Genomic DNA, 20,645 nt, shown 5'->3' with positions numbered 1-20,645 from the left:
AGGACTGTCCTACCAGAACCCCACATCAGGGGAAGAAACTCCTCTTGAAAAGTTTCATATGGAAGTACAAAAATTAATAATAATAATAATAAAGAAAAAAACAAACTAAATTAACTGTAGGAATTGTGATGCTACACAAAGACTCTATATTTACTCTGTTCCTAAGTCAAACATTTTTCCTTTCTGGTCTCTTTCAGTAATATAAAGTAGATAAAGCAGTAACACATGCTCAAATCATGGGTTTGGTCTCCACTTCTGCATCCAGACTGGAAGGATAAGAAATGCCACGTATTTAATTGCTAAGCAAAAAAATAACAATAATAAAATTAGGTCATCATACATCACACCGAAGACAGCTGACTGATGAAGTGTATCAATGCAAATAGTCTGTGAGTAACTGCATCATGAGCAGTGAGAACCAAAAATAAGAGAGGGTAATTGCTGAAGAATGAAAGCATGAGCTGGGCTTGTCTGCCTCTGCATTCAGAGAGAAGAAGGGTAGGGCGGAAGGAAGCTGCGATGCCTCTATTTGACATGACAATGAAATTAAAATGGTCGTTCTGGTGCTCCTGAGCACTCTATGATACCTACAGTGCTCCCATACCAAACCACATCTCCAGAAAAGCCACTTCCTGCTGCAGAAATCCAGATGCAATTAAGGTGAGCACAACGCCTTACGTCCAACCCTGTGAGCCTGCATGAAGAACCATCACTCTGCTCCGTGTGACCCAGATAGAAGGCAGCTGCATGGGGACATCTGAAAGCAAGTGTGCAGGAGAACAGGAAGAGCAACGCTGCACTGCTCCTCCACTAACACAGCTGTGCGGCTGTCCAGATGCAGGGGAACCACTACCAGGATACGTACTAAATTTATAGTGAGGTTAACTGAATTTTGCAATTCCTCGATCCCTGAAGACATCCAAAAGTGCAAAAAGAATTCTAAAATATTTTCTTTCATTGCTGCTTCCCTTCACCACTCTCAGAGCTACTTATAACTGTGCAGAACCATCAGGGGGGATGCCTTGGAAGGGCCTGCACCCAAGATTGAGGAATGAAATCATGTCCTTTCTTCCTCCACTGCCAACTGATGAGTAATGACCATTGCTATGCTGTTAGTGGGTTGCAGAACTCTGGGAGAGCCAAAGTGCAGTAGGGAATGAAGAGGGAAGGGAAAGAAAAGGGAAGGGGAAGAAAAGGGAATAGCCACCACGGTTCTGCATCCATCCAAAGTGAAGGTGGTGGAGATGGATGCTCCCCAGCAGCAGGGCAGAAGCTGAGAATCCTGCAGTGGTGCATGCAGGTGCCACCCTGCACTCCTGCAGACCCGTGTCAGGGGCCTGCTGGTAACAGCACTGAAACAGCAGAGGAAAACCTGACAGCAATGGAAAGTGCTGGCTTACAGACAGCTTTTACTTTCTGCCTCTGGCAGAGCATGAAACACGAGGGGTAGGGAAGGCATGCTGGAAAAACTGCTCCTTGTGGAACACAAGCCAGCTCTCCTTCCTGCCTTGGCAGATGGAATGAAAGCACGCTCTGTACACCAAGTTGGGTGGTGGCAGGCTGAACTGCCCTCCATCAAGCACTCAGTAACACCAGGGGAGTGCCAAGATGCTCTATGGCAGAAAGAGAACCTCCAGCAAGGAAATTTGGGGTTAAGTAAGAAAACCAACCAAACCAACAACCTCTCCACAACATTGCCCACACCATCACAGAGGAAGCTCAGATCCAGAGAGGAAGGAAAAAAAAAATAGGGTTCTCATTAGTTCTAGGAAGGACACAGCAAGAAAAGGAGATCCGTTATTCCAAACAAGAAAACCAGAGGACATGGAAGGGCCAACGACAGAGGTCTTCAGCAAAGTCTGAATTACTTTGAGTTATTCCAGTAAGTCCAACTAAAATACACAAGAAAATCAGATTTCAGAGCACTCTGCAACAGGTTTGTTTATGGGTTTTACTGCCCAAACACTGTACTGTCAGACTTCTTGATCCTTTCTCCTCTCTTATGTCCCTTCGAAGCTAAACCAGCAATATTCAAAGTCATTCACAGAAATATTTTACTACTGATTTGGTTTGCTAAAAGATTTGTCTTGAAAGGTCAAAGAAGCGCCCACACAGATACTATTTTCAAGTAATGCTAACGGTACCCTACAGGAGAATGCCAGGAGGTTAAATACAGACATCCCGCCCCTCTTTCTTCCAGAAAGTGTAGAACTTGGCCCAGAGCACACAGTACCCACACAGGGCCAGAACGAAGGTGCCCTGGTGCTTCTGACAGAACCCTTCCTGGACCACTGCCTTCAAAAAGCCCTGCTATATCTCAGTGATGGTCAAGTTAGTGCAAAACACTCTCCAGTCAACGAACAAGCAGAGAAGGACTGAGCTGTGGTCCTCAAGTCCCAGTCTCACCCCTCATCTGTCCACCTCTGTTAGCTGAACTCTTCCAGTCTGCTTGCTCAACAAGCTCTCATCATCTCAGCAGCCCTCCTTGTACCTGCCCAAGGAAATCTTTCTGGAAAATAAAAAAAGGATAATCACACACATACCCCACACAGGGTTTTGCCACTATTTCCTAACACAGCAGTAATAACTCCCTGTTCCAACTGGAAATAACTGCTCTTGCTCATGTAACGATGGCATCACACAGGTGGTCCCAGCTGACACTTGGTATTTCCCTTGGCACTGAAGTGCGAGGGTTTGCTTTCTGCGATGCTGAATTGCACCTTGCTTCCACTGCACCAGCCTTTCTCACACAGGCTTCCTATGCTGCCTGCACCTCCCAGCCTTGTACTCATTAGGTTTGCTGCAGACATTACCTGTTCTTTGTGCCAGGGTGACCAATGAAGGAAATCCACCACAAACCTCCTGCCTACCTTCTCAGCACTACTCTGCCACTTACCTAATCAGTCCTTATAGACATCCCAATATTCTCTTATTAAGCATCTTCTGCTTTAATTTTCCTCCCACGCATGACCCCGTGGTCCCAGGCACTGCCTGCTGAAGGGCTGCTGTAAGAGACACCGGGTTTGCAAGCGGCAAATCAATGACCAAAGCAAGCGCCAACCTCCTGATAAACCTCTGCTGCGTCTTAATTGATTTTCTACTGACTCCAGATTTCTCAATCCGCACTCCCAGGGAAACGCTCCGAAAGCTCCACTGAGCAGTGCAGCTCCTGAGGACAGCAGAGCGCACGGCATGTGCTGGGCACTGCTCAGACAGCTCCACTGCAGTGAGGCTGGAAGCTTCAGCGGGTCCATGGAGCCCCGCACAGAACTGCAGAGAAAGGCAGTAAAAGCAAAGCTCAACCTGCTGGCCATAAGCCACCAAAAGGTTCATCCCCGGTGATCTCCGGAGAAAAAATGAACTCTGGGAGCAAATCTCCAACCTCTGAGAACTGCGAGGCTTTGTAACACAGCACGCAATTGATGATGCCTTCTGCTGTATAAGCCACACTCACAACTGCAAACTCAAACTAAACCAGCCTGCCACAGCCAGTAAAACTCATCTCAAATACAATTATAAACCATACAACCTTTGAGTTTATACTTACACTGATTTTTGTTTTTAATTATACTGGCCTCTTTGAAGCATCCATTCTAAAATATCCCGTGTGCTCCTGAAGTTGTTTCCCAAATTAAAGGTTATTCTGCCTTTATTCTGCACATACAAGGTCACCCAACAGCCTCACACCAACGGGAAGAACACAAACAGGGACACTCCGTGCACACAGTGGGACATGGGATTTCCAAACCCAGTCCCGAGGCAGCACACCTGGGCTGTGCAGGAAGCCACAAGTGGACAGCAGATGTAACAATACCGCTGCAAAATACTCGATGGCACCCATCTGCTCCCTGCTCGAACGCCAGGCCTCCCAGCTGTGCCTCCATAGCTGCACTACCAGCAGCAAGGATTAGTTACGCACATTTAACTTTCAAGCAGAAACACTGCGGTTGTTTCCATTGGACTTCAGCTGCTATTCACTCAGCACAGCATCTTAAATCTCATCTTAATATTTTCTGTCACATAGATTTTGATGACACCTCCTATAGCACTGGCCAGCTTGGGACCATTGGAGCATTCCTGACCAAGAAGAGACTGCTGACACAGCGGCCCCCACCATCCTCAGGTGCTTGAATTGTGCTAATTTGAGGACTCAGAAGATTTAATAATTACAAGAAATGACATTAAAGAGTAATCCATCCCTTGACTGCAAAAGAGGCTGGATCGATAACAGGCATATTAATGGCATCACGCAGATCGTTACAAACCTCGTTGTGTTGCTGCCTTCCTACAAGAACATGTTACATCGCCATAACACACAGCAGCACCACTGTGGGAGATGCACTTAGGAGTTTTTAGGGTACAAAATCAGCCTCAAAGTCTGCTGCTCATATTCCATAATGTTTCTCTATTTCAGCATGCTACATTTTTCCAGTTCATGCAAAAATAATTTACATTTACATTGTAGAGCCTCATGTTGGTTCTGCAATGAGTTCACCCGAACAGCTGTCACTCCTCTGCACAGGTCGATAGCAAAAATCCCTTTCTCCACCCTCCCAGTCTGCATGGTGGGCAACGGCTGAGGTTGGGATTAAAAGTTACGGGGTGCCCATGTCAGGAAAACACTTGGGAAATTACAAATGCTAAATGGTGGCAGGGTCACAGCTGAGCCCAAAGAAAACCTTAGCCCCAGTTACGACGGCAGGGTGCTGCAGTGCCGTCAGCGAGCCCAGCTGGCACTGCAAGCATCTCCTGAAGGGCTGACCTGCCTCAACACAGAGCCTCCTCTTCCAGGTTCTGTTTCCACCAACGTGGTAATCATTACAAGACTTAATAACAGGTCACAGTTTGTATTAGTATCAACCTACGAAATAACTATTGATTGACAAATATCACAGAATCGTAGGGGTTGGGAGGGACCTCTGGAGATCCCCCAGTTCAACCCCCTGCTAATCCCCTGGAGCAGGATGCCCAGGAAAGCTTCCAGGTGAGTTGTGAATATCACCAGAGGAAGAGACTACACCACCTCTCTGGGCAGCCTATTCCAGGGCTCTGCCACCTCCAAAATAAAAATATTTTTTATGACACTCATGTGGAACTTCTGGGTTCCAGTTTGTGCCCGTTGCCCCTCATCCTGTCGCTGGGCACCACCAAAAAGAGCCCTGCCCATCCACTTGCCTCATGCCCTGCAGACATTTCTAAGTGTTGCTCAGATCCCCTCTCAGCCTTCTCCTCCCCACACTGAACAGCCCCAGGGCTCTCAGCCTTTCCTCATACAGGAGATGCTCCAGGCCCCAATCTCTCCACATCCCTCCCCAGGCTCTCCCCAGCAGTTCCCTGCCTGCCTTGAACTGGGCAGCCCAGCACTGGGCCCAGTGCTCCGGATGTGGCCTCCCCAGGGCAGAGCAGAAGGGAGGAGAACCTCCCTCGCCCTGCTGGCCACGCTCTGTGCGATGCACCCTGGGGTCCCATTGGCCTTTCTGGCCACCAGGGCAAACTGCTGGTTCATGGTCACCCTGTTGGCCACTAAGACACCCAGGTCCTTCTCTTCTGAGCTCCTCTCCAGCAGCACAGTCCCCAGTCTGCACTGATGCTTGCAGTTGTTCCTCCCCAGGTGTGGGACTTTGGGACACTTGCCCTTGCTGAACCTCATCAGGGTTCTCTCTGCACAACTCTCCAGTCTGTCCAGAACCTGTTGAAAGGCAGCACAGCCTTCAGTGTGTCAGCCCCTCCTCCCAGCTTCGTATCATAGCAAACTTGCCGAGGGTGCATATATCCCTTCCATCCAGGTCACTGATGAAAATGCTGAACATGACCAGATCCTATACTGACCGCCAGAGAACATCACCAGCTACATGCACCCAGCTAGACTCCATGCCACTGATCACAGCCCTCTGAGCTCTGCCAGTCAGCCAATTCTCAATCCACCTCACTGTCCACTTGTCTATCCCACACTTCCCAAGCTTTCCTATAAGGCAAACTTTCTGAAATCAAATTAGCATTCACTGCTCTCCTCTTGTCTACTCAGCCAGTCATGACATCACGGTCAAGCATGATTTCTCCTTGCTGAACTCACGTTGACTACTCTTGATATTTCTTCTCTTCCACTTGCTTGGAGATGACACCCACAATAAGCCGCTCCATCACCTCCCCAGGAATGGAGGTGAGGATGACACCCAGAGTTGTCCAGCTCCTCTTTCTTGCCTTTTCTGAACACTGGATTTCTACCAGTCTTCAGGCACACCTCCCACTCCCCACAACCTTTCAGAGACAACAGAGAGCAGTTCAGCAATCATTCTGCCAGCTCCCTCAACACTCATGATTGCAGCCAGTCAGGGCCCATGGATACGCATGCATCAAGTTTGCCTTGATGACCTCTGACCAGATCCTCCTCAACCAAAGGAAGGAAGACTTCCCCACAGACTCTCCCTTATCTCCAGGGTCTGCGATTCCTGAGTGCCAGTTTCCACAGAAAAGACCAAAGCAAGGAAGATGTTCAGTAATTCTACTTTCTCAGTGTCCCTTGGTACCAGGGCACCCACCACACCGCACCTAGAGTACTGTGTTCAGGTTTGGGCCCCTCACTACAAGAAAGACATCGAGGCCCTGGAACGTGTCCAGAGAAGGGCAACAAAACTGGCGAGCGGTCTGGAGCACAGGCCTTGTGAGGAGCGGCTGAGGGAGCTGGGATTGTTCAGTCTGGAGAAGAGGAGGCTCAGGGGAGACCTCATTGCACTCTACAACTTCCTGAAGGGAGGCTGTGATGAGGATGGGTTTGGCCTCTTCTCCCAGGCAAATAACAGGATCCGAGGAAATGGCCACAAGTTGTGCCAGAGGAGGTTTAGGTTAGACATTAGAAGAAACTTTTTCTCTCAGAGGGTGGTCAGGCACTGGAATGGGTGCCCAGGGAGGTGGTGGAGTCACTGTCCCTGGCGGCGTTCAAGAGGCGTCTGGATGAGGAGCTACGAGATATGGTTTAGTGGCTTGTGGTAGCAAGGGTAATGGGAAGGCGGTTGGACTAGGTGATCTTGCAGGTCGTTTCCAACCTTGTGATTCTATGATTCTATAATTCCTTTCCCTTTTCTTCCCCTTCTCTTCCCTCTTCATTCTCTACTGCAGGCCCAAACCATCCCTGGTCTTCCTTTTGCTACTGACACACTTAAAGCCCCTCTTCTTGTCCTTAACCTCCTGCGCCAGATTTAATTCCAAGTGGGCCTTAACCTTCCTCACTGCATCCCTGCATGCCCTGACAATATTCTTATATTCCTCCAAAGTGGCCAGACCCTTCTTCCGCACTTCATAAACTTTCTTCTTCTGCTCAAGTTTTTCCATGAGCAAATTGCACTTCTACATGGGTCTTCTGCCACCTTTGCGTGATTTCTTACAGGGATGCACAGATCTTGAGCTTCGTTAAAACGGTGCCTGAATGTCAACCAACCTTCTTGACCCCCTTACCTTCCAACATTTTAACCCATGGGATACCTCCAAGCAAACCCTGAAGAGGTCGGAGTTGGCTCTCCTGAAATCCAGAGTTGTAATCCTACTTATTGCCTTGTTTCTTCCACGCAAGATCCTGAACTTCACCATCTCATGGTCATGTGAATCCAAGGCTGCCCCCAACCTTCATATCCCCTGCCAGTCCCACTCTGCCAGAGCCAGGTCCAGCAGTACTCTCTCCTCACTGAGTCCCCCACCACCCGCATCAGAAAGTCATTTTCAATGTGATGCAGGAACCTCCTGGATTCTGCGTGTGTAGCACTGTTGCTTTTCCAGCCAACATTAGGGTGACAGAAGTCTCCCACCATGCATTATCAATACCACATAATATCAACACAGAGCTGAAGTTAAGATCAAGAACAACAATACCTAAACAAGATACTCTGTCATTCTGCACGTTGCACGGTAATCCTCCACTGCTGCATTTCAACGCAATCCCTTGCCATGCAAAAAATCATTTCCCTCTCTCACATGATGTTTGCCTGCAAGTAAATAAGTCCAGCAAACGCCCCGTTCTACTCTTTAAGCCTTTTTTTTTGTGTCCTGCTCTGGAAGGATGCATGCCTGCCTGCTGCTCGCTGAGGCACACAACACAAAGCTCATCAGTGTGTCCCACTTACCTGCTGCCCCAAAGGCATGCACTGCTGTAGCACCAAGCCCCTCGGACCAGCAGGACTGATGTGACACCTACAGCTCTCCTGGAACACACCTTCTGTGACGTAAGCCCGTCCCAACATTGCTAGAGTTAACCGAATTATTTTTTTTCCATTAACGTGGTGCAAACAGATGGGTTCTTTTCAAGGAAGGAGAAGGAAGAATGACATGGAAACAACCAAGCTAGAAGAGCCTTCCCATACCGCTGTGCCCCTCCTCTGCTGTCCCACACACCCAGGTAGCTCAGGCCACCTCTGTCCCCGCTAAAGCTACAATGGGGAACAAAACCAGTCCCCAGAGACACTGACAAAGAGCTTCGGCACAGACCATGTTGGAGCTGACGGAAAAGACAACTTTGGACAGGTCAGAACAGAGCTGTGTGCCTGTCCAGATCCCTCTGCTATTTTGTCCTCCCTACCAACAAGTGCTCCCCTTGATTTTTGGAACTATTCCTTATTTTTGTTCTTCTTAGCCAAGTGATTCCTAACGATACCCAAGTCATACAGCAGGAATACTACAAAGATTCCTAATATCTGGATTTCATATACTGAGGGAAAGAAAACACTGAGCAATGTAATGATAACAGATAACCAAGAATATACACAAGGAATGAATGAACTTGAATTTCTGAGTTTAAAAAGTAGGATTTTCAGAAGGATGTGAATGCCCAGCTTGTGTTGAAGTCTTCAGTTCAGGTAACATAATCCACTGGGCTTTGAGAAACGTGAGCTCCTAGCAACTTGAAAAGGCAAGCAAATCTCACACATACCTGGCAACCTCTATGCGTCCTCCATTCCTATGGAAATGGTGTAAGTGGGGTGGTTAATGAGTGCAGTGACACCAAACGGGAGCTACGTGTTACTCCACATTGCAGGCAGCTTGTTAGCGGGGTTATGTGGGTGCTAGCAGCTAGGAACGGGGCTCCAAAGCCGGCCTCCGCCCCGGGTTAGTGGGTGACAGCCTCTGACCACCCCCTCCCCCAGCAGATTAGTTTAGGATGATAATGAAGGGGCAGGGTACTGTACCTGGTGATGGGCAGGTCGAGGCCCCGCTGCAAACTGGGGAAAGGCGGGAGAAACAAACACAAAAGGAAAGGCACAAAGAGTCAGAAACACCACAACGAAACCAAAATGTCACACTCTATGCAAAAATAAACCCACAAGAAAAACCACAAACAGTCAAAGCTCTGCTGCAGGACAGTGACAGACAGGTACTGAGATAGAAGGGGTGAACACCGCTGCAGGGAGTGTGCGCTGCTGTGGAGCTGGCAGACAAACAGCCAAAGCTGCCGGTCATTTAGAGGTGCTCTGGGGCAGTGCAGGCATTCGTTGCCCTGCCCGGGGAAAAACTCAAAGAAGCAGTGGTGAAGGTTTTCAGCTGTTTACAGTGGAGGTAAATGGTGAAAGCAGCTGGCCTCGGAGCCGCTCCCCAGTCCATATGGGGAGGGGTTGTCACCTGTCTGAAGGACGCGGGTTAAGCCATGCTGTCCCCACAGGCACTGCTGGCACTGGGAACAGGAGGGCCCCCACCCCCGAGCGTGGGGCACATTGCTTCCCACCCGCCTGGGTTACACAGGAAGGAAAGCATTCAGAATTTAACATGCTTGGTCAACATTAAAGCATTTTCCAATAAGTAACAGGTTGTTAAAATAGAAATAAAAATGAATGCAAGAAATGGAAAATATAAATAAAGATGACAAGGTATCCTCTTTCAGAAGCCAAGTTAGGTACTTCAGCTCTTAATTCTCAGCGGAATCAGCAGAATTCTCAGATGAGAACAGGTACACCTATGGGTGACAGCTCCAACATTTAAAGTGAGCAATAAGACCAGGTCCCACTGTGTTGCTTCTCTGCCCGGCACTGTGCAGCGGTGCCCCACATCCCCCTGATGGGACCCCAAGGGCTACCATGGATCCCGTAGTAGAAAAGGACTAACGAGGAAAGAGATCAAGACTGGCTGCTAATTACTGACTCTTGCAACAAGAGATTTTTTCCTCAGAATAAGTGGAGTGGGAATGACTTCCAGCCCTACATCCCTGCTATCTCAGTAGCATCACATATGAGAGGCAAGTTTAAATATTCACTGGTCCAGCTGATTTTCTGCCTAATAAACATTTTAATCACTCATTTTCCATGTCTCCAAGAAGCAGGCTCTAATACCAGTGTTCATACACTCCCTCTACCTTCACTTCACTGCAACATCTGGGTGGAAAGTCAAAAACCTTCAGAAATGAAGAAATGCACACACAGTGACTACTGTGAGAGCTCACACCGAATCACCTGCACTGATTCACCCAGTGACATCCCCACCCCCAGCAGGCACTCCTGAACAATCTCCCTTGGCTTTCCAGATAAGGAAAAACAGAAAAGATTCTCAGCTCTTCAGACCAAAGACCTGCTGACCAGCGACTGCTGTGGGAAACGTCGGCCTGTGGGAACCTAGTGGAGATGGATGCACTTTGGGTCCCAGTTCCTCAGGAAGAACTCCTCAAAAAAAATGTTGGGTGTTTGAGAAGGAATACCGCTGACCCTGGAAAGGCTGAGAGGGACCTTTCTGGTAGTGCTGCACACCCTGCTATGCGCCAGTGAAAAATAAATACATCAGACATGTTTTAGAAGCACTAAAAAGAGCATAATGGGTACAAAAACCTCGTGCTGCTTAATCTGAGGACCAAAAAGCCTCTCTTATCACTGTTCTGCAATAAAGATTCGTTCTCAACAAGAACTGATGCTTACACCTTAGGAAGCTAGAGACTATGCCAGCGTGAACAGCAACATGTAATAAGAAAAAAAAAATTAGATAAATAAAAACAAAACCTCAAAGTTAGTGAAAAATACGCTGATCTATTTGCACTGGTCACCACTGGCTACTGATTTAATCTTTTTTCTTTTTTTTTTTTTTTTTAAAAAAAAACAGTTCAGGTTGACAGGATTCACTCCTATTAGCAGCTGTAAGCAACAGAACAAACTGTAGTCACTGCTGGCTTGGATTGAAACGGATGCTTTGCTCGTCCAAGGGCTGTAGGATGAAAGGACAGCTTGGTGAGGAAACCTGGCAGCAGCAGTGCGCACACCTGGGCACGGCCACTATCTGCTGCTGGTGGTCCGGCACAGGGAGCATCTATCTGGAAAGAGCCACTGCTGGATGGTACAAATGCCAGCATGGGCTTTGGCAGAGGTACAACAGGCAGCCGGAGCTGCCATCACCTAACGGGTCATCTGCGCCAGTGTCAGACAACTCGGATTTCATTGTCCTTCCCCCTGCTGGAGCTGCACCTTGACATTCCCGCTATCCCACAGTGGCGGCACTAGGAAGCTAATGGGGACAACACGTGAAGCCAGTTGGGATTGCAAAGGCAGCTGTCCTGGGAGGAACAGAAAAGCCTGAGCCGTGCAATTGCCAATGGCCCTGGGATGCAGAGACTGCATGGAGGGAGCTCCAGCCACCCCGGCAGCATCACCGCAGTGGGACGACGGGGCCACGTGTGGGTGGAAGAGCCATCCTGCCACCCTTCCTCTGCCCCCTGCACCCTCCCCTCACCACCAAAAAAGAAGGTTAAAAATAAATGAAAAATAGTAATAATAATAATAAAGTAAACCAAGGCCAGAACAAAATGCAGGAGTAGCTCAGGAGTGGCCAGTCTTGCATTTGTTTTGGGGTGGGGAGGTGGAATGGAATGTTATGTGTGTGGCTTTTAGTAATGGGGGTGGAAATGGTCACTAGCAGAGCAGATGGCAAAAACTGCATACAGGAGAGTTAAAAAACAAAATGGTTCACGACCACAGAGAAATGGCTGACAACTGCAGGCCAATTCTTCCTCGGTACCTCCTCAGTAATGGCCAAGCCTCTACAATTTGACACGTTTTTGGCCAAATCTCCTGAAAACATTATCTGCTGAGCAGAAAATCCAAAGTCACTCTGGTCTCCGTCCTACCAGGTCAGACCCTCCAAACTGCAGTTCAACTTTGGATGTTCTGTCGCCACTTAACCTGGCAGGAACTGCACGGGAGCTCATGCTTTTAGCAAAGAAGCAAATCAGTGCATTTCTGTAGATCAGCCAACAAAAAGATGTAGTAAAAAAACAAAGAAATAAAGAAATAAAACAGTGCCATCGGCACAATCGCCTGCAAGAAGGAGTACAGTTTGTTATATTGCTTACAATGCAGTATTTTATCCAGCCTCTTCCAGCCAGGGACCTGTAAACCGGACTCTGTTCCAAAACCTTCCTCCTCTTCCAGTTGTCTGTGCAATGTATTGGCACTGTTCTGCCGGGCTGTCAAAAAAACTGGTTTAGAGATGCAGCTCTTCAGTCAGGTTTTGCTCCAGTTCTAACCATATCAATTTATTTTCGCTTTTCAACAATTAAAGACAAAGACGTTGAATATACTTACTGAGCAAAGAGCTCTACCATCAGTATCCCACGTTACTGATCAGAACAGGGGACCAGGAAACAGTGGGATCTGGTGGGGTGCCCATCACATCACCACATCATCAAATCTGGCATTAATTGGCTCACCCATGGCACAGAGGTCAACGGCTCTCAGAACTAACCCTCCTGCAGCCCCTGGGGGCAGAACCCCCCAGAAGTGGGGCACGCACATCGGTGCAGCCGCACAGGGGGAAGCTAGCCCTGTACTGTACCTGTTAAGTGGGCAAACAGAAGGCTTCTGTCTCGGAGGCTTTCAGTTGCCACGCTTCAGCAGCATTCATCTTACTCTAAAAAGAGAAGAGTGCTGGGAATGGTGCAGTGGTTTTACAGGTAACCTGAAGTGTTGTGACGCATATGCAGGTTCACAAGAGACGCAGGGACTGCTGCTCCCTTGGCTACCCGAGGCTTTTGGCACCAGGGCAGCACACTAGCAGGCCTGCAGCACAGGGCTAAGTGTGCGATGCCACAGGAAGGTCTCCTAGCACCATTTGGGACTGCACTACAAGCTGAGATTTGCCAACAAGAGCTCAGGGAACCAAAGGCCTGTCATAGCAGAGCAGTACAAAAAGATTACAGAGGACAACCAAACCTGAAGGCAGATGGAAGGGGGCTTGCCACAGCAAGACGGGGGGACACAGAAGCTCTACCTTCCATCCGTGAGCACCTACCTAGTGCTAAGAAGTAAATAGGTAGAACTGATCCAGTGGCACTGAGTAAAGCCCACAGGCCACTGGGACTGAGTGTGGCTGCAGAGAAGCGCTTTCATTTACTGATCTTTGTTCTATCACTTTAGCAAATACTTCCTTAAAGAAAAAGAAAAAAAAAATGAAGCAAAGAGAAAGACTCTGGTAATGAATCTAATCCTAAAATGAAGTGAACCTGAAAGCAACTATGCTAAAAATAAATCATGTTATTTGAATGTAGATAAGAATCCCTCCATCACTTCTTTTCTGATAAGGAAAATTATCCTATGAGGACAATGCCTGCATATTCAGTCAAGATTTGCCATTTGGAATGTGCTTCCAGTTCAGTAAAACTGACTTTCCAGAGAAGTGGCCAAGTGCTGCAGACACACATACACACAGAGAACCACGCAGAGAAGGAAGAAGGAGGAGGAGATAAAGCAAAGGTGGGCTGCCTTACCGGCGAGCGGGTCTGAGGCTGAGTGTTCATTGTTTGTGGGGCTTGAGGGTACACCAGCGTGGTTGGAGCTGCATTCTGTCCTGAGGGGTAAGGAGCCTGCCAGGGAACAAGAAAGTAAACACAACGTGAGTGTACCCAAGGATTCGTGCCAGAAGGTGGGAACTGAACGCATCATCAAGACAGACTGTTGATTACCATCAAGATAAAGACAGCACACAAACAGATTGGGTGATTACGATGGTGAAAGCCTTCTCTGTCGAGGATCCAACCAGTTTAAAGTCCAGAAGCGCCACAACAGAAAACACAGTGACAAGCGCACATCGATGCACCTCTGTCACCACAACTCTGTGGTCTGGTCCCTCTGGCCATGCAGCTCCCAGAAGGCTGCTCAGAACTTGTTTCCAAGGAGAGCTGGGGCTGTAGGCATTGCTGCCAAATCCTCCACAATCCACAAGAAGTAAGTTCAAATGTATTTACTACAAGCCACTGCTGCTATAAAGCGTTTGCAACACAATGAAACCTCTTGAAATTGTTACAGCTGTAAGACAGACCATTGGCTGTGTAAATTTTCACAGTTCCACTGATTTCAATAGGCTATAACAATTTGTACTACCAGATGCTCTCCCCCCATGTTATTTGCCCAAAGTAACAACAAACCACAGCTTCAGAGCTATACCAATCACCATTCTAACACGACATTCCTCCTTTCTGAGAATGTTTTCTTGGTCTACTCTCCCTTTAAAAAATAACAACTACAATTATAACTTACCTTTTCTTTAAATAATAACGTCATAAAGAAAGAAAAAAGAAACTTGTGCAACAGTAGTTCCACAGCTATCAACACATGATTTGCAGCACGCTTGGTGATCCAGCATAAAGCCTGAAACTCAGTTTCAGGCAAACAGCACAAAGCCCTGAAATGCAGTGCTGAAGTCTGCAAACCTTCTGTGCCCGGGATAGCAAATCATACCAAGGGTAAGCAGGCATGCCCTGGCCTTCAAGGGAGGATCAGCCAGCCCTTACAAGGTGTAACAGGAGTTCTACTGATGGATGATTGCAGAACACACGTATTTCTCGCCCCCCAGACTCAAGGTGCATCACGCTGCCTGGCCCCACGCTGCCCCACTTAGCCAAACTGATCATCACTGAGCAAAACTCAAGTACAAACACACGGGCGTTGAAGGACAGTGTTCCCACTGCACAAACTAACTCAGCAGGACACGCTGTTATTTTCCACCTGATTTTCACATTGCTTTTTGGGTCAGGGAGATAATAAAAATCCCTGTCTCCAAGTATATCATCAGATCTTTGCTGTGAACGTAGAATAATGGGTAGAATATTTAGCTGAAAAATGTTACTCTGCAACAGCTCATACCAATGCAACAAAAAAGACTGGGCCAAGAGCCATGAAATGCTTTCATCAGCTCCTGCTCTGGAAGCAGCAACCTCTCGCAGGCTTGCTGCTGCCCTCCTCCTGGGGAGCCCACTTAGCCCAATCCTCTCAAACCAGTGTTTCCTTCCCTTCTTACCGCTGGCAAAGCCTCTAATTGATGTTAACAAGTCATTTGCCTTCTAGTTTTTGAGACGTCAGATGCAGCATCAAATATTTTCCCCTTTTATTTGACAAGTGTGATACTGCTTGAGCTGTTCATGTCATGCTGTATAATAAACACTATCTCACATATCTCACAGCAGTAACGGCGTTGCAGTGAGGGCTTTCAGTCAATCAAACCATCGAGTCCTAACGAGATGCAGAGAAAATGGTGTCTTTCTGTCCACCATCTAAATGAAGTCCTGCATCCATGTTACCTCACTCCTGACTTTCTGCCCATCGTGACATTAAGGCTTCTTCTCCCCTGGGAGGACCAACAGCTCCATGTCCATCTGGCTGTTCCTCTCACATCCTACACGATGGAGACTCCCATGCCTGCCCTATATCTCAAGAGAAGAGGCCTTACCCCCGACTGCTCCAACCGCTCCTTCTCCCAGAGAAAAGGGGGAAACATCAGGTATTCCTCCCCTTCTTCCGGCCCAGGAAAACATGCTTTCTTCAGGCTTAAATTGCACTCCACAGAAAAAAGCCCAGGTTAGATACAATTTTCACGCTACTGCCGCCATCCCAACTCACCTCCAAACACTGATCCCTAAGAAAAGGGAGTGCAGCTGACGCTAAGTCTAGCAACTCAACATTTAACAGCACAGACTACAAAGCAGGCATTCTGAAACACAGTGCCACATTCAAATACAGCCACCTCACTGATAACAGATGTCATTTCTGACACTTGCAAGGCTGAAAGGCAAACGCAAGATGCTGCAGCACAGTATCCAATTTGTTTAAGCATTTAAACCCTATCAGAGTCACTATAGCATTAAGTTATAAAAAATAACCATATGAAAGCTCAAACAGCAGCCACTGATAGGCTCCTCCTGCTATTAAGCTGTCATCAAAACAAGGTAATGCTTTGGGCAGCCAGCACAGATCCCAGCTACGACGGCCGATAGCTGAAGCGCATCTATACCCACAGCACGGGCAGCAAACAGGAGGAGCTCAAAGCCACTGTGCAGCAGGCAAAATCTGACTTAGTTGCCATCACCAAAATGCAAGGGGAACACTCACAACCAGAGAGCTGCAGCAGAGGGCCATGGGCTCCGCTGGAGGGATAGGCAAGGAAGGAGGGCAGTGGGGTATCCCCATATGCGAGGGACTGTTTTGAATGTTGCAGAGCTCTGGGCTGGGAATGTCACATCCCTGTGGGTAAGGGTGGGGGGAAGGCCAGCAAGGCAGACATCCCAGTGGGAGCCTGTGACAGACCAGATGACCAGATAAGCAGGCAGAGGAAGCATTCTATGAGCTTCGGCTGAGACTCTGGGAAGAAGAGTTGACTACCTTTGGAAGGATGGGCAGTCAGCTTAAGAAGAGTACAAAGACACTGCTGGGATATGCAGAGAGAAAACTGGAAAGGTGAAAGCCCAGCAAGAACTTAATCTAGTCACTATTATTAAAGATAATACAAATGTTTTTACAAATAAATTAACAGCAAGAGGAGTGCCAAAGAGAATCTCCATCCTTTACTGGATGCAGTGGGGAACACTATCACTGAAGACAAGGAAAATGCTGAGGTTCTCAAAGCCTTTACTTCTGTCCTTAATAATCAGACCAGTTATCTTCAAGGCCCTCAGCACCCCAACCTAAAGGGATGGGGAGCAGAATAAGCCCCCAAATTCAGGAGGAAACAGAGACCTGCAGCTCCACCTGGTCTGCCACAAGTCCGCAGGGCTGATGGGATCTACCTGGGCAGCTGAGGACATGAGCAGAGGTGACAACTAAGCTGCTTTCCATCATTTATCAGCAGTTTTGGTCAGCAGGGTAGATCCCACAGGACTGGAGACTGCTAATGTAATCTTCACCTACAAGAAGGGCTGGAAGGAGGATCTGGGGAGCTACTGGGCCATCAGTGTGACGTGAATTGCAGGAGGTCATAGAGCAGATGGTCCCCAGTGAGCTCACATGGCAGCTGTGGGGATCAGGCCCAGTCAACACATGTTCATGAAAGGCAGGTCCTGCCTGACCAACCTCATCTCCTCCACAACCAGGTGACCATCCAGGAGTCACAGGGAAAGGCTGTTGTCTATCTAGAGTTCAGCAGAGCCCCTGGCTCTGTCTCCCATAGCATTCTCCTGGGGAAGCTGCAGCCCACGGCTGGGACAGGTGCACTCTTTGCTGGGTAAAGAACTGGCTGGATGGCCAGGTACACGGAGTGGTGGTAGATGCAGTTACATCCAGCTGGAGGCTGGTCACAGAGATGTTCCCCAGGGGTCAGTGCTAGGGCACATTCTATTTGACATCTTCATTGATGAGCTGGATGAGAGCACTGAGTGCACCCTCGGTAAGTTTGCAGATGACACCCAGATGGGAGGTGATGCCCATCTGCCTGGGGGTGGGGAAGGCCCTACAGAGGGACCTGAATTAACAAACATCATCTAAACAAACACGTTTCACAGCTCTTACACAACAACACATGCTTCTGTCTGGCATGCTTCAAGCCAGATGGAGGTGTGCTGTAGCTGGAATTTGTGTAAAACAGCATAATGGGAAAAGAGAAAAAAAAAAGAAGCGCTTTGTAGGTATCTGCAGTACATGGCAGCCTAAAATATTACCAAAACAAGCATCAGAATAAATCACAGCAACCCATCGCTTTGCAGACAAGTAGGCTGATTAAAAGTATTGCACGTATTCATCTGTCAAAAGGACTTTTCCTGTGCCAAGCACTTAAATAGGTACACAAGGTAATTATAATCATATTCTGTCATGCTGGAAACACGTGGCTTTTAAGCACCATGGCTGAAACGCTGAGCATGAGGTGAACAACAGAAGAGATGCTCTAAAAAGTCCCTAAATAAATTACCACAGAAGGGAAGGCTGGGAAACAAGTTTTGCCCTGGTTGAGAAGCATCTAAATACTGGCAATGAGACCTGCGAAGTTCAGCAGATGCAGCATCCTGAGCTGGAACAGAACGGATGGCTGCAGAGCTGCTCCACTTCCAAGGCACAGCAATTTGCTTTCCTGAAGCTTTCATCCTCATGGCTCTGTGTTTGAAACGTCACAATCCATGCAGGGAAAGGCGATAATATTTGTGTTTATGTATTCCAGCAGCTTGCTGGGGAAAACCCTTCCCATGTTTTTTGTGCAGAGCTCCAGCTTCAGGCTGCCGACTGTGCGAAGCAAAAAGTAAAAATAAAACAAGAAATTGTCGCTACCAACAAAACAAATGAAAAAAGTTATTCTTAGATCAGCTCCCGAGCTGGTTAGTAAACACTGTGCCTGCTGCGTAACATGACGCCCTCAGTACTGACTGTACTGGGAATAAACAGGCAAAGTACACACATCAGGTTCAGAAAGAGCTGAGTCACGCAGCCCTCTGCCTCCTGCAGCCAGCAATGATTTTTCTTGTTGGAACAAAACTCTCCCATCTCCAGGCAGAAAGGTGCTGCTCCTGAGCTCTCTTCCTTCAGCAGCCCGGGGAGACGTGGTTCAGCTCTGTCACTGCCCTGAGCCATCTCTTGACTTGCGGAAGGAGTTTGGATGGGTCTATATTTACTGAAGTTACGTAGCAGGAGGTGAAATGGTCTTGCAGTTCCAACACATGACCGTGACTCAGGAGCCTGCCGCTGTCTCCTTCTCTGTCACTGAACCCCAGCCTGACCTTGGGTGAGAAAAACCTTTGGACTCACAGTTACTTACCCATAACAACAGCAGTGGCTGTACTCCTTGCTGGAGTGAGCTGGAGCTCAGCTGAACACCAGCAAAATGCTTTCATCTCTTTGGGAGGAACATGACAGCAGAAGCAAAACATCTTATAGCTATACAAAGCACACCGGGCCAAAGGCAGCTCTCAGCTACCCCTGAGTAAGCCCAAAGGCCCCTCTTCCTGATCTGGAGGGTGACAACCCAGCCTACGGCAAGACAAGACAAGCCACCTCCAGGCCACTCCAGGTAGGCATGAAGTAACCCCAGATGGACAAGTTCTCACACCAGCTCCCTGCCACAAAACCTAACTGCTCCAGGAGTGAGAGTCAAGACAGCACAAGATCACTGCATGCCTGCCTCCTTCTCTTGCCCTACTTTTAGGAGCCAGACTCAGTTCCCCCTCCAGCTGCTGAACTGTTTTCCTGGAGGAAAACCACAAGAGGGACCACAGGCCGGCTGTATGGATGCAGCAGCACTCGAGGTTGCTCTTCAGCACAGAAAAGCCTCTTAGAAAGCTTTCCCCTGGGCCACCAGCCTGCACAGCAGCAGTTTGGCCTCAGCTGCAGGTGGAAATCCCTGAGGCAGCACAAACAATTGCATGGTTCACAAACACAAATGGATGCCAGCAGAGACGTGGCTTGTAATCCTGAATCATCCTTCGTTCGGCGAGGTGGTTCTAATCTGCCCACCCACTGCCAAAACCCGCTTTATTACCTGAATGACTGCAAGCATGAAGTGCTGGTAATCAGCAGTTCCTCAGCATTTCAGCCCTCAGAATTAAGAGGATAACCATTTAAATCCCATCTCTCCATTTCTACCTACTGACTTCACCCACAGGTAGCCGCAGTATTCCTCCAGACTGCTTCTCCTACAGAGGAACACCTCAATTCTTCCCAACCTTCAGCTTCGGAACAGCCTCAGTTTTAGGCTAAGAAAGTGTAAGCTGCCATGAACCTGCATGACGCCAGAATAAGCTGTCTTGTTCTCCTCCTCCTCCCCAACCCCCCCCCCCAAAACCAAGCCAGCACACTTTCAGTATTACATGGGCCATTCCCATCTACACGCTCATATCTACAATGGTACTTCAACTGCAGATAATCAAACACACCATCAGGGTGTTCTGTTTGAACAGAGAGCCCCACTCACAGTTCTGCGTTCAAATATGACATTCTTTGGCATAAGGCACAACAAGAACCTCTTGCTTTCATCAACTCATTTGCAAATGATGCAGCATCACTGAAATCAGCTTGTCCCCATCATGGCATCCTGCCTTCAGGAGATCTCCTTGAGCTTGGGAAGCAGCAAACTCAGCCTTTAGAAGGATAAAAATATCCTGACCCAGGAGGAATTACTTCTTTCACAAGCGTGGCTCAACCTTTGTTATCTTTACTGCTCTGCAGCAATTTATCTCAGGGTATCTCATCTGTATCATTACCATCCCCACTCAATTTTTAACGACCTTTTTATGGCTTCGTATGATTTAGCATCACGCTTTCAAGAGGGCCGATGCAGCGAGCTGAACAGGCAAGCAGAGCCCCAAGCAGCAGGCACAGCACTACAGGCACTGCTCTGACTTCAACACCAAAAATCACATTCCCACCAAGGGAAGAAGGCGAAGAAAACAGTTTCCTGTCCCCTGCACAAAGGCTGTTTGTGCAGAGGGCACACAGACACAA

At 48.1% G+C, this 20,645-nt stretch overlaps 1 protein-coding gene across 33 annotated transcripts in view; it reads right to left on the bottom strand.

Annotated features, from left to right (window-relative positions):
* Nucleotides 1-20,645, bottom strand: part of EIF4G3 (eukaryotic translation initiation factor 4 gamma 3) — a 97,174-nt gene that overhangs the window by 45,449 nt on the left and 31,080 nt on the right. For 14 of the 33 annotated variants that reach the window (XR_005841484.2, XM_015297265.4, XM_015297269.4 and 11 more), the window contains 3 exons: nt 13,721-13,816; nt 12,308-12,421; nt 9,174-9,206 (listed from right to left, as the gene is read on the bottom strand). The exons of 1 other annotated variant lie outside the window; for it this stretch is intronic. Coding sequence is in view for 29 of the 32 variants with exons in the window: in XM_015297265.4 (XP_015152751.2) it covers nt 9,174-9,206; nt 12,308-12,421; nt 13,721-13,816 (243 nt within the window). In the remaining 3 variants the exon portion in view is untranslated. Of the gene's footprint in view, nt 1-9,173; nt 9,207-12,307; nt 12,422-12,789; nt 12,865-13,720; nt 13,817-20,645 lie in introns of all 33 variants that reach the window. 18 more of the 33 variants (XM_015297272.4, XM_015297275.4, XM_040651445.2 and 15 more) reach the window with 5 other exon arrangements.

This window comes from Gallus gallus, chromosome 21, assembly GCF_016699485.2.
Source record: "Gallus gallus isolate bGalGal1 chromosome 21, bGalGal1.mat.broiler.GRCg7b, whole genome shotgun sequence".
In the NCBI taxonomy this organism is placed as follows: Eukaryota; Metazoa; Chordata; class Aves; order Galliformes; family Phasianidae; genus Gallus; species Gallus gallus.
Note: the sequence above shows the minus strand (reverse complement) of the source record. Positions and strands in the feature narration are given on the sequence as shown.